Source organism: Brassica napus (assembly GCF_020379485.1).
Source record: "Brassica napus cultivar Da-Ae chromosome C3 unlocalized genomic scaffold, Da-Ae chrC03_Random_29, whole genome shotgun sequence".
Taxonomy (NCBI): Eukaryota; Viridiplantae; Streptophyta; class Magnoliopsida; order Brassicales; family Brassicaceae; genus Brassica; species Brassica napus.
In genome coordinates, this window is record NW_026014198.1 from 28,702 (window position 1) to 43,092 (window position 14,391).

Below are 14,391 nucleotides of genomic sequence, written 5' to 3' on the forward strand. Positions count from 1 at the left end.
CCGTATATAATTTCAAATGATTCTCCCCTTTCGGTTGTAGCTAGATCTATGAGTGGAGAAATTGCTTTGAAGATTTAGCTTCAAAATAGTCTGTTTGAATCGGCCATTTTTTTTTTCTTATTCTCGTTTTTTTTGTAGATGATATGGCTCCTTCTCTATGGAAGCTATTGGTGGCTACTCTGCTGACATTTCGATAGAGCTTCGCTGTTTCAAAGTCCCGAGATCTATTTAAATTTTTTTTAAAAAAGGATTTCTTCCGGTGGAGATGAATTTTAATTACTACACCCGAGGTTAACGAGTCGCTACAAGAATCTTGTTAAACAAATTTACAAATGGGTATATTGTATGATTAATATCCGTGCTCTTGAACATGATACACCTCTGCTTATTGTTTATTTACTTGCTGTCCACTGTCCAAAATAAAAACTTTTAAAACGAAAATACAGAGCACGACAAGTACAACGGAAACTAATAGGAAGTGAGGGAACACAGCAAAGGAAATAATACTTCCGAACAATAAAGATTATGAGCATTAAATTAAAAATAAATGTGTGCGTGCGTGTGGGTCAAAACTAATAAACACTATTATGTACGTGTGTGTATTAGTCAAAAGAATCAACACCGTCACTCACTATAGCTAATAATGTCGGAGCAATGTCTCCTTGTAGACTATCCTCTGGATTATATACACACCATTCTTCGTGCTTGTTCCTCATCAGGGCTCACATTTTATATATATATCAAAACTTTCACTCTAATAATTCTCTCCCCTCTCTCTCTCTCTCTGCTACAACTTACAAGTATAAGTACTTGTCCTTCTTACATATATATTGATCACCGATTTATAACATCTAAGAATGTTGTCAAGCAAAGTTATCAACGAATCCCACGGACAAGACTCATCCTACTTTCTTGGATGGCAAGAATACGAGAAGAATCCTTTCGACGAAACCCTTAACCCTAGTGGGATTGTTCAAATGGGTCTTGCTGAAAACCAGGTTTGTATGAATTCTTAACTAATAGTACAAAACTAAACTACTACTGTGAAAAAAGCTCTGAACTTCTTTGCCGAATGCCCGCTAATCTGTGGTGTATAACCTATTGTTTATGCAGCTTTCATTCGACCTAATAGAGTCGTGGCTTGACGATCACCCCGAAGTCTTGGGTTTGAAGAAAAACGAAGAGTCAGTTTTTAAACATTTAGCTCTGTTCCAAGATTACCATGGCTTGCCGGCTTTCAAAGATGTAAGTAACACTAACTTCTCTGATATATTCAGAGTGTTAATCCAAGTTTTACTGTACTATGATGACACTAAGTATATATGCTTTGATACGACAGGCCATGGCTAAATTCATGGAGAAAATCAGAGGGAGCAAAGTGAAATTCAATACAAACAAGATGGTGCTCACAGCTGGCTCAACCTCGGCCAACGAGACTCTAATGTTCTGCCTTGCTAATCCAGGAGATGCCTTTCTTATCCCTGCACCTTATTATCCAGGGTACGTTACACACTAAAGTTTTCAAATTCATTACCGTTGGTTACAAGAAAGGCCACTAAATTTGTTTGTTGGCTTATCATTTAAAGGTTTGATAGAGATCTCAAGTGGCGGACAGGAGTAGAGATTGTTCCGATCCATTGTGTAAGCTCAAATGGGTACAAGATAACAAAGGAAGCATTGGACGAGGCGTACGAACGAGCTCACAAACTTAACCTAAATGTTAAAGGAGTTCTCATAACGAATCCTTCAAACCCTCTTGGAACTTCCACCACCCGTGACGAGCTTGATCTTCTTCTCACCTTCACATCCGCCAAGAAAATCCATATGGTGAGCGACGAGATCTACTCGGGGACGGTGTTTGACTCTCCTGAGTTCACCAGCGTTCTAGAAGTGGCCAAGGATAAGAACATGGATTTGGATGAAAAAATTCATGTTGTTTACAGTTTGTCTAAGGATCTAGGCCTCCCTGGATTTCGCGTAGGCTTGATTTACTCAAACAATGAGAACGTGGTGTCAGCGGCGACCAAAATGTCCAGTTTTGGACTCATTTCTTCCCAACTCAGCATCTGCTAGCCAACTTGCTGTCTGACGAAAGATTCACGACCAAGTACTTGGAGGTGAACAGGAAGAGGCTGAGAGAGAGAAGAGACAGGTTGGTTTCGGGTTTGAAGAAAGCCGGGATCGGTTGTTTGAAGAGCAATGGGGGTTGTTTTCTGTTGGGTTGATTTAAGACACCTCTTGAAATCCAACACGTTCGAGGCCGAACACTCCTTGTGGACAAAGATTGTATGTGAAGTCGGTCTAAACATCTCTCCAGGCTCATCTTGTCACTCCGATGAGCCTGGTTGGTTCAGAGTTTGTTTTGCCAATATGTCAGACCAAACACTCGAGGTTGCTATGGACCGTGTACACGGTTTTGTAGAGGCCATGGTGATGAATACTAATCTTGGTAAACAAAAGAGAACAATGTGGGATTCAAGGAGAAGATCTCTGATCAACAAATGGGTCTCCAAGCTATCCTCTGTTCAATGTGAATCAGAACGTTGATGATTTTTTCTCCGAGATTTTTCTCGATTGCTTTCCAATTTTCTGTTTCTTTTTTATATGGTTTTTCACCCCAGATCCGGCACATGCCATTGTGGAGTTTAGCGCTACGAAATAAGAAAAAGTACTGTTCTTTTTATGCGAGGATTGAATGAAAATCCTATTTGTGTTTTCTTCTTTTGTGTATTCAATTTGTATTCTTTTATTCTTTAATATTCATGTAATACTGTAACATGGAATAAAATCACTTCTTTTATTTCAAAGGAAACCTCTGTTGATTCATTTCCTGAAATTAAGGTAAATCGATCGTACAAGAGACACTGAACCAGTTTTTTGTACGATCCTTTTACATAAAAGCACATTTTGGCCAATTGGCGCACTTTTATTTCGTCTTTAGCCGTAATAAATGTTTTTTACCAAAAGGATAATATATTTTTAAAGATAATTATTGACCCAAATTGCCTTTAGTTATGATCAAAAGATTTTTTAACACATAAAAAATAAAATCATTTTGCATAATTTTATATTATTATTTATTATAGCTTTTCATTTGTTTTTTGATTATTTTAATTTATAAGATATATAAACGAATTTTTGATGAAATTGAAAATTACATTTTTTTTTTTTTTTTGGTCGATATTTTTTGTTATAAATTTTGATATTCATATGTTTATTGACATTTTAATATTTTCATTTTATTTCAAATCTCAAATTTAAATTTTACAAATAACTTATTATAGATAACATATCGTGGATCGTGGACCACGTATCGCGGACCGTGTATCTGGTTGAGTGTATTGTTGGATAGGCTGTGGGCACGCTTTTGGTGGGCATATAAGTTGCGGACAAGTGATACGTGGATTAGGAAATTTTTGACGGAGAAGTGAGTACAGATGGATCTAGAACATTTTTTTATCGGGAGTACAACATTACTTATAACTAAACTCATTTATAAAATAAATTCTTAGAAAAATACCTTAAAATTTAATCTTATGCTATTCCATTTTCTGGAATCCTTTTATAATAACATCAGTAATTTTTTCAAATAATTTTTTTAAAAACAAAACAAACAACACAATCATTTAAAAATTGACCACTTATATGCTTCTGCAAGATAGTCTTCACAATCTTCATCACGGAAAAAAATTTTTCAACTGTAGTAGTGGCAACAAGTAAAGTCAAAACTAGTTTTAAAAGCCGAGAAACCTGGGGATGTGAAAGATGTTTCTTTGTCTCTACCATCATACATACAAGATCTCCAAGATCCTTCAAATTAGCAAATCTTTCATCTTCACGGATGTTATCAATATAAAGACCAAGTTGATGTTCAAGAGTCATCCGCTCCATATGACTAAAATTCTTAAGATAAAATTCAGACAATCTCTAACTTTCAAGTGATCAAACTCACAAAATGAACCACTGGGGGTCAAAGAAGCAATGCAACCAAGTAATTCAGTGATTACCTCATCAAAGTGGTCATTAAACTCCTGAATTTGAATATCCAACATAGTGTAAAAGCATTCTACCTTATAATGATGCAAGTTGGTTATATTACTTTTTTTCTTGAATTCTTCGAATTAGACTCATCATTCATAACCAGCAACTCAATCTTATAATTTTCACAAAAGGAAAAAACTTTGTTGATCAAAGATTACCATCCATTTTCTCTGAGCTTATACAGTTGTTGCTCGGTAGATTTCCCAAGCGACATAGCATTCAGAATATCCAAGTCTTTTCTTTGAAGAGCCTTTGATAAACTATATGTGATCCCAAAAATAAGCAACATTAACTATACGTAGCACACAAATTCAAAGGTGTGGAAGTAATTGAGAAGACCATTAGCTTGCCGTCTTTTGATACCATCACTTTCAGCATACTCAAGTACTTTAATGATAGAAGAAAACAAATCAACCAACCGCAGCAATTTTATAGTGAAAGCCTCCAACGATTTTACCCCGGGTCTTTGAAATGAAACCTCATGTTTTAGTCCTTTTCATGTCTTAATTTCACATTTCTTAGTTATTTCCTTTATTTTTTCCGAAAATCTTCTCGAATCATATTTTTCCTCTTACAAGAAGCCCCAACGACAATTAACAAACAGCAAGCTTATCAAAAAAAATTCCCAACTGCAAAGCTTTTGAGCAACTGCCACGACAGCTAACTGGAGATGATGAGCAAAACAATGGATGTAAAATGCAGAACTGCATTCTCTCAAAATCAAAGATCTCAATCCGTTGAATTCACCCTTTATATTACTCGCTCAATCATATGCTTGTCCTCTTAACTTTTTCATATTCAGTTCATGTTTAGCAAACAATGAATTAATATCACACTTTAGAGATAAAGAAGATGTCTCTTTCACATGATCTAGATCAACAAACCTTTCTTTAACTATCCCATGTTTATCAACAAAGCGAAAAACCACTGTCATTTGCTCTTTTATTAGAAACATCTGCAGACTCATCCACCAACAAGCAAAATATATCATGACCAACTTCTTGAATGAAATATTCAATAACTTCTTCTACAAAGCATGGACTATATATGTCTGAATTTTGTGGCACCATCTGATTGTTTTTGGGAGCATTCTCTAAAACAACCTTACTCAGAAGCTCATTTAGCTCTGCAGTATATTTCACAAGCTCCAAAAAGTTTCCCTTGTTAATTGAATCGAGTGACTCATCATGACCTCAAATGGTAGTCCTTGTGTAACAAATACCTACAAACATCAATTGAAGCATTCAATCTGATCATGTATTCATTTTACTGCATCATCTTGCTTATAAAAAGCATGAACAATTTATTGCCTCGGTCTCATCAAATAATCAGTATTTTCAATGCACTATTGTGAAAACTGTTCACTGCTCCAACATGATCTTGTAATCAGTCAGTCTTGTCCAGTCATCAAAGCCAGTTATCACAAATGCATTACTTCAACCCTTTTTTCAGTGTAATCTCTAAACAAGTATCAGAACAAACAAAATGTTTTGTCCTTTTTCACACTATATTCCAACCAATCGTCATAGAGATTAAACCAAGATGGATTGAATATATCAATTTAGATGTAAACAACCTTTTATGAAATTCATGATCACGAGGTTGACAAATAACATATTTGCGTCTTACCTCATCTCTTTGATTTGGAGGATATTCTGATATTCTTTTCCTTTCTCCGAGATCATAAGGTAAATTCTCCAAATCGTTTTCGGACATAGACTCACACTTTCTTTTGGGTTTGAAATATTTTCCACTGAAAATTAACTGCAAAAAAAAAATTCTTTCATCAAACAAAAATTCTATAGTTTCTAAGTTTTCATGATTTTTTATTAACTAAGTACTCACGCTATGCTAACACAAAATTCCACACAAAATGCAATATGTTTCTTACTGTTAATTTCCCATCCATTCTCATGTTAAATAGTAATTAAGTCTTTATATAGTTTACCAATTTGGAAGAAAAACGTCTAGCATATAATCAATTAATTAAACCGTAACTACTGTAAATTTTTGATACTAAAATTAGACAACAAAGTAACAGTTCTGATTTATGAAGCAACAATAATTTAATATAGAAATTGTTACCTGTGTTACTTTCTGTTCGTCTAATTTAGAGTTTACTAATGGTTTGTTCGCGCGGAGTATTTTGTTAATTATGTGACATAATATTTAATATTGTTTTCAATCTAATTTTTTTATCATAAATTAACACTAAGTTGACAAATTCTATTTCAAGTATTTTGTTCGTCTGATGTTGTTGTCATTGCTATCAAAAACGGTACCTTCGCGTACATAAGTCATCTATATATCCTAAAAGCTTAGCTATATTTATTGATCATTTGTATTATGTATATCACTTATTGTTATGTTTTTGTATTGTACTATATGAAAACGAACATATAATTTAAGTGGCATTGGAAAAATTCCAAATCTAAATGCATTCTTAAGTATAGTATAGAAGAATAATTATTGTGATGTATTAGTTTTGAGTTTATTTATTATGAAATTCACGCTCGAAAAACTTACTTGTAAAAATAACACTTGCTTATTGTAGTTTTTTGTTAGTAAAAGTTTCTACTGAATGTAGTATTCAGAAATAACATGTGTCTGGTTCGAGACCATTAACAAATCTTGTGTGTTATTTCTGAACCAGACACTTAAAATACATTTAATATTCGAGATAACCAAAACTTCCTTTCACCATCTTACTAACATGTGTCTGGTTAGAGACCATTAACAAATCTTGTGTCTTGTGTTTTCAGTCGTTACCAAAAGATCATTTCCCATCAAATGCTTTGAAAAAAGTCTCCAGTACAGCACCCAAAACGTACCTAAACAAAGTGTAGTCATTAGAAAGACTTGGACATCATGTGAAGCATAACAGAGCACAAGAAAGCAACGATTGTCACCCTTAAGAACATTCCCATAAAATTTTCCTCGAAAGGGCCCCGCTAACAAAGCTCCAGCAACTGCTTTGCCAAGAAAGAAGCATTATCCCGACCTCCCAGCCAAGAGCAGGACAAATGAGATAATATGGTCCCGACCAAGGAAGTTGTTACAGAATAAACTTGTATCTCAGTTTTTTGAAAACACTCAAATTTGGTTAAATTCTTTAGTTTACACATTGAGCAATACAAAGGATTGAATTTCTTTTGTATTATTATCATATGGCATTAGCGAAAGAATCGAACATTTATTGTTCCAAGTTATACTTTTATAAACGCTAAGGTAGGTTATTTGTTTACTGAAAATTTTGCTGAGAATAAAAAGAACAAAAGACTCTGGATGAATGCAACAAAAAAAGAAATGAAAGAAAGAAATGTTCTCTATCTATCCAAAAGGTAGTCACTCTTGTTGTCTCGGAGTTGCTCTTGGAGCTTTTGTTACATCAAATTTGCTCAAACCACGGATCAGTTTGATGATATGAAGTTGTCTTTCTATTCAGATTGAGTTTGCTTCTTGTGGTTCTAGTAAACTACTAGTTTGTGGTTCGGGTCGAGAGCTTCAATGGCCTGTAGACAGATTATAACATTGTGTAAAGAGTAAAGCTCCTTCAACAGGTTCTATAGAAGAAGAGTTGGTCCTAAATGTTTACCTGAAGCAGACTTCACACGCAGTGTATAATGGCTCTTGCGAACCTGTATGGAGATAGTGAAGCCCTTTAGCGCATATCTCAAGCTTCTGTCTCCAGCTCAACCTAGGATTATCCGAGTCATACAGATGGTCTTTAAGCGTTCCTTTTTTCATATACTCATACACAACGATCATCTTGCTTTCATCATTGCAATACCTGATTAAAGAAACCAAATGCATGCGTCTGAACTGAGACAACATTTTGATCTATGTCCTGAATTTTTTCTATGTAAAGCTATATCGAGCTGATTACTATTTCTATGTTCGAAAATTAAAAAAAAAAAAAGACATTACATTCTGTGTTGGAGATACTCACGGTCCAAAAAAGATTGATTCTGGTGAGATACCATGTAATAGAAATCTTTCTTTCGTCGTTTGCTCTTTATCTCAGGGACACTGCACTCAAAACAAAAGAGAACTGTTCGATCCAATAAATATTTTTAATATATAGTATTTCATCAGTGGAAGCAGAGAAGTTGGTTTCAAAACCTTTGGATAAGGCACCAACAAAGTGAAAGTAATTGTCGGTCAAGAAACGCACTAACAGATGGGTTACGTGAAAGTGGTCACCTGTAGGGAGATGTGATATAAGCATTTAGCTCAGACAGTGTTAACGTTTCGATCTTCTTAACATCACCATATTTTGTAGACGTTGAGGATGAACCTTCCTACCGAGACCAACCTTGTGGTGACCAACTCTGTATATGATTTATAACATGAAGAAATGTAAGTTATTTGCAGAGTAACAAAGGTTATAACTCCTTACTTGTGAGATAACTTTGGCTGGCAACACTCTCGTGGTCAAAAAATAAATGTGTTCCTGGAGTAGCATTTAGAAAAAAATTGGCCTAAAATAACAGATGAGTGTTAGAAATGGTTACCTCCAACTAATTTAGGGTTGATATTGGTGGCTACAGAAACCTTTGGTTCCACACCTGACATTACTAATTCCTCATCGAGGAGCTCCGCAAGGTTGTCGAATACACTTATGCATGCGGGTCCGTCCCTGCAAAGTTGAGCATTCAGACAGTCGGACGTTAACAATTAAATGACATTTTGCAACACTATAGCCTCCACCTTTCCACATATGAAAATAGCAAAAGATATAGAGCAAAATGAATACCACTACACAAAGTTAATAGACTTTTATCATGACATTCATCACATAATATTTTTTTTTTTTTAAGTTTGATACAGAGAAACTAATGGTTAAGAGAGAAAGTTTTCCTAGTCCAAGCTTCTTCCTTTGTTCTGTACCAAAGACAAATAAAGTTGTATATATTAAATTAGATCTACAGTTCCTAAAATTAGATATCTCAGAATAGCAGGAAGCAGTCAACAACACAGAGAATGAACATTTTTCCTAACACACACAGACTTAATTAGTACTTCAGGGAAGCCTGTTAACTAAACCTGAAGATGTAAGCTAGATGTCATGTAAACGACGTAAGGTCAGACGGCAACAACCAAACCGCTAAGGGGATCTATGTGAAGCAAGTAATGAGTTCAGGCTTCAGCCATGAGGCGTCTGAGTGGATTGGGTTTCTCGGTCTAAGTGGTCCTTATGCCCCGCACCTCCCCCAATGATATCTGCAGAGGAACATAAGGATTAATGGCAGATTTTAGAGGATGAAATAAATTATAGGTCAGGTAATGAAGTGTCTAACTGGCAATTCAGTGTTTGTGTTAGCCAGTGACAATAGCTGGTCGAAATTATGAAACCTGTTTGCTCTATGAATCTGATTGAAACAGGGGCATCAGCGAATCTGAAGTTTTGGATGCTCCTGGTGACATCAAAACCAGTTAGCTCCTAAAAGGGATCCTTGTTTTGAGCAGGTCTTTGAATCTAGATGGTGAAGGATTAAAATAAAATCATGGATTCAAGTAACTTATAAGAGATTAAAGAGAATCAGATAACCTTCCCGTCAATCAGAACCATCTCAACACCCATGAACTTACCCCTTTTCTCTCTGCAATGACCTTCCTTCAATTCGGAAAATAGAATCTGGAAATTAACCATTCATTTTGGATCTTTTCTGGAGAACTCTTGAAAAAACGTTAGCAGACAGACGGACTATGAAACTCACTTGTGAAATTGATCGGAGGAAAGAGTCATTTAAGAAGAGGTGTGATTTTAGTACAGGTCTCCACGTGTTAATTTTAGTATGCACTAAAATGGTCTGATTTTTGCAGTTCTATTGAAGAAGATTCGAAGTAAAAATCACATTAAAATAGTGTTTTGCAGTTGGGTTAGAGATGGCAAGAGTGAGTATAGAAAGTTAGATACGATTTGAGAACGTATTTTTCTAAAAGAAATCCACCTTGTTTAAGGATTTACATCAAAATAACATATTAGCTAGTTGAAAGTAGACAACATTTTCTGAGAGACTTATTTCAGGTGGTGAGATCGTAGATGATGTGAAAGTCGTGAATATAAAATTTCTGGATGGGTGAACCCTGCAAAATGAATCGCAATATTCTCCATAGATGGTAGATATGTGAATATGTTTGTTTCATTAGACATTAAAAGTCGTGTACACTTTTCATGGCATAGATCTTAAAGCAAAGTCATAACTGAAGTGTGATATCGCGGTGTGAATACGTTTGATATGCTCAAATTTATCCTATTGAGCTACTCTGCAATTTCAGAAATGCATTGCAATATTAAAGGATCAAATCCACAAAAACTCTGGATTCACAATAAAATTCAGTTATCGAATTAATCCAACAAGTAAATAGAACACAAAAAAAGGCAGCAATAAATAGGTTGTCAACTATGGAGAAGGCACTAGACTCAGAGAAATTTGAAGTAAATCAGAATTGTAGATCAAACAATTTCTCAAGGTTTATGAAGAACTAGAGGGGTTATCCGCGCCTCGCGCGGAATATTATTTTATTATGGTTATATATGATGTTTTTGGATGATGTAACTATGTGGTCAGTATTTATTCGTGAAGATCATGATTTAATATTTTATTGTGTTATGTAGTATTACGTTATAAATTAATATATTACGTGTTAGTCTTTTCAATAATGTGCTGTTGTGTGTATAGTAGTATTTGTTAGTAGTGAATTGAGCTTTTAATGTAAAGCATATTGAATTTCAATAACTTTGAATTTAAACATTTGTTGATTCTAACATTAACGGTTTCAGCGTAAAAATTGTATTTCATATTTTCACATTTTTGAACATTATTCTTTTTTAACAACATTGAACATTATTAATGTTTTTTCGTCTATGCATATTTTGACTTGAACCGTCACCATCTATGTATTTATTTATATTTTCGGTATGCGGTGTTTCTTACCATCACCGGAAAGACTCACATTTGTTGCTCTTGTTTTTCCTCCTCTTCTTCTCTCTTGTGAGATTATCTGATATTTTTTGTAGATCAGGTTTATGAGTTCCCAGTTGTGCGGTTGTTTCTCATGATGTTGTACGCTGTTCTGGTCAATATATTTCCTCTTCTTCCTTAGATTTGGCTAATGTTAGGAACTACATCTCCTTGGGTTGGGTCAGAGTTTAGTGTCTTCCTTGTAGTTGGCTTGCCGTTGATAGTCCCTGCTAGTCTTGGTTTTCAAGATCTGGTTTTTGGTGATCTGACTTTTATGTTTTCTTCCTATAGCTCGACGATGGCTCCATAGTTTGCTGATTTTGTGTAGTCTCTTTTTCTTTCTTTGTTCTCTCATCTCGTTGCAATTTTCATCGCTGGTTGTGTTTTTGGTGGCTCTCCATTTCACATATATGCCACTCAAGGTTTGGATAGTGTTTTCCTTCTTGTATGTTTTGTGGGCTTGGAAGATTATTTCTTGTCTCAAACTTGAGCTTTGATTTCTCTGTGGTTGGCTTCCATTCTCCATTCCTTATGTTGCTTTTCTTCTTCTCCTGCTTCTTGGTATAGGTGGTGTGGAATTAGTCTTTTGGTGCTTTGGTCTCTTCTATTCAGAGCTTTGTGGTTCTTCGTTGGCATGAGCTCCTTGTATGTGGTTGTTTTGTTTGTGAGGTGCTTCATACCTTTTAGCTGGTGGTTGTGCATTATGCATGTGTTTTCCTGCTTCGTGGTGACTTTGGTGCGGTGATTATTCTTTCTCTGATCCTTTTTTTAGTGTTTGGATTGGTGCTTGATCACGTTCATTTGTGTTCTAGACTTTTATTGAGTAAGTGTTACTATAGTATTCTATTTTTTCTTTGTGATTGTGGAGATTTAAGTTTAGATTATGTGTCTTACTCTAGTTTTTTAGTTTAGTTTATTTTATGATTTTTAATAGTAAATAAATTATAATTTGTAAATAAAATAATAGAAATTAATAAAAAATAATAATAGTAAAAATTTATATTATTTTTAGTTGTGAATAAATAAAATATTTAAAATCTATTTTTATTTTTTTATTTTTCTTTAATCATCTCCAATTTTATTGACTAATAAATATATTATAAAACTTCATATAATAATGGTTAGTGTGAAAAAAATAATAGTGCACAATTAGAAAGTACCAAGCCAAATTGCAATAGTGTAAAGAAGAAGGACCAATAATGTAAAAACAAAAATACATGGGGACACATGCATCAAACCCCCTTGCCACTTGTCATAAGAAGAGAAAAAACTAACTTTATATATATAGAGCAATAGTGTAAAAGAAGAAGGACCAATAATGTAAAAACAAAAATACATGGGGACACATGTCATCAAACCCCCTTGCCACTTGTCATAAGAAGAGAAAAACTAACTTTATATATATAGATAGTCCTTGAACTCAAACAATATTCAAATAAATCAACTTTCATTGCATGTACTATTTGTGTCTAGATCCTAGAATTCCAAATCTCTTGACAGAGCCATGGCAAATTGTGCATGGTCAGAGTTGTTCCCTTTGACCGTAGTGTCTATCTCCGGTTTGAGGGCTCTGGTCATAGACCCCTTCTCACCATGTTCGATCAAGCAATTAAGCAAAAGAGAGGCACGTTTTGGTTTGATAGAAGATTGTGCAAAAAATCAAAAATCCGAGAATTGGTTCAATCTCACTGGTCTTGCTCGGAGCCCGAATCAGTCATCTCCAAAACAACAGGGTCAGAGGCAAAATCATCGAGTGGACGAAGGATAAGAATGCTAAGAGTATTGGAGTGACCAAATCTACCCAAGACCTCTTAGAGGAAGCTCTCTCTCTCTCTCTCTCTCTCTCTGCCCATGTTCCAGACCCGGAGTGTATCTCATCCATCTCTCGATTACTTGAACAGGCCTATCTCGACGAGGAAGAATATTGGAAACAGCAGAGTCGAATTCAATGGCTCCAATGTGACGATCGTAACTCTAGTTTTTTTCATGCCGTCACGAGGGGCAGATGACAAGCAAACAAACTCTCTATTATTAAGGATGATCAGAGAGATATTCATGACCTAAGGAAGGGATTGTGAAGGTTATTTCTCAATACTATCATGCCATCTTCTCCGCCTTAGGATTCGACTGTGGTCGCAACCGTAAATAAGGCTATTTCCCCTTGCATCCCTGCCTACGATGACTCCCAGTTAACGTATATTCCGGATAGAGAAGAAGTCCGTAAGACAGTCTTTGCTATACACGCGGACAAAACCCCGGACCAGACGGGTTCTCCGCTGGCTTTTATCATTCTACTGGGATTTTATAGGTTGGGATATTTATCTGGACATCTGAGAGTTTCTTTGATACATGGTACCTTCAACGCAGAAAAAATGAAACTCATATTCGACTCATCCCAAAATTCTTCTTCCCGAGGAAGGTATCTGATTTCCGACCAATCGCGCTGTATACTACTCATTATAAAATCATTGTGAAGATTCTGCCTAATCGCCTACAGCCAGTCAGCCACTTCTCCCTCATATCATCTCTCCGCATCAGTCAGCATTCGTGCCAAAGATAGCTATAGGTGATGGGGCGATCCGGACCAGACTCAACATGAGGGATTCAAAGATCAACAATCAACCAGCTAGGAGGGTGATCAAGACACAATCTAATGGGCTGTTTAGAAGCTTCACTGATCTGATCCGAGATATAATGGATAGAGAGAATACAAAGGCTACTCGTTGTTGCAGCCTTTGATACACTTGATCAGGCTTTGAATTGCATAGAAGACATGAGATTAGCCAGGAGAGACGTCCAGCTAGAAGGCAACACATCGAGATTGGACAAAGATGGCTTTTGCATTAGAGTTCAATGGAGGAAAAGTGTTACATGGATCCATAAGGATCTCTATGTGTGCAAACTGGACCAGAAGGACATCAAGGATGAGTTGGGGCTTCATCATGGCGTACCCAAGAAGTAGTTTTGCTGAAGTAGGGCCTTTCAAGCCCAGAAGTGGAAAGACAAACCGGCTTGATTTAAGTTGGTCGATTTCTTTAGCTTAGGTGTAATTTCCGATTTCTTGTAATGCTAAACAAATTAGGATTAGGATTTGGTTTTCATAACCAATTATATATAGGTTTTGGTTTTCAATTTTAGATTAAAATTAAGTGTTTTCTAGTTAAGGTTTTCTACATGACTTTTATATAAGCCAAAAACTGCACATATTGTAGCTTATTCTCTTAATAAAACTAAAGCTTTTGGCTTTTTTGAAAACGTCCCTTTGGGGACACCCTTACCTTGTTCACGTGGAGACCAAGATTTCTTTGTCCACACTAGGTACTAGGTAGCGTGAGCTTCCGTGGTTCATCCTAGACATGAAGCAGGGTGCACATATATCTCA

General features: G+C 35.6%; 1 protein-coding gene and 1 long non-coding RNA gene across 2 annotated transcripts; one reads left to right on the plus strand and one right to left on the minus strand.

Moving 5' to 3' along the window:
• Nucleotides 1-768: 768 nt before the first annotated feature.
• On the plus strand, nucleotides 769-2,575 carry LOC106385546 (1-aminocyclopropane-1-carboxylate synthase 11). The gene is given in 6 exon segments (XM_013825457.3): nucleotides 769-998; nucleotides 1,114-1,245; nucleotides 1,340-1,500; nucleotides 1,587-2,053; nucleotides 2,056-2,207; nucleotides 2,209-2,575. Coding segments are annotated over 6 exon segments (1,392 nt in total). The 5' UTR covers nucleotides 769-857; the 3' UTR covers nucleotides 2,548-2,575.
• Nucleotides 2,576-8,200: 5,625 nt separating this feature from the next.
• On the minus strand, nucleotides 8,201-9,590 carry LOC125594672. Its single transcript, XR_007329945.1, has 3 exons — nucleotides 9,088-9,590; nucleotides 8,556-8,680; nucleotides 8,201-8,372 (listed from the first exon to the last, which is right to left on the minus strand). It is a non-coding gene; the product is annotated as an uncharacterized LOC125594672 (long non-coding RNA).
• Nucleotides 9,591-14,391: the final 4,801 nt, after the last annotated feature.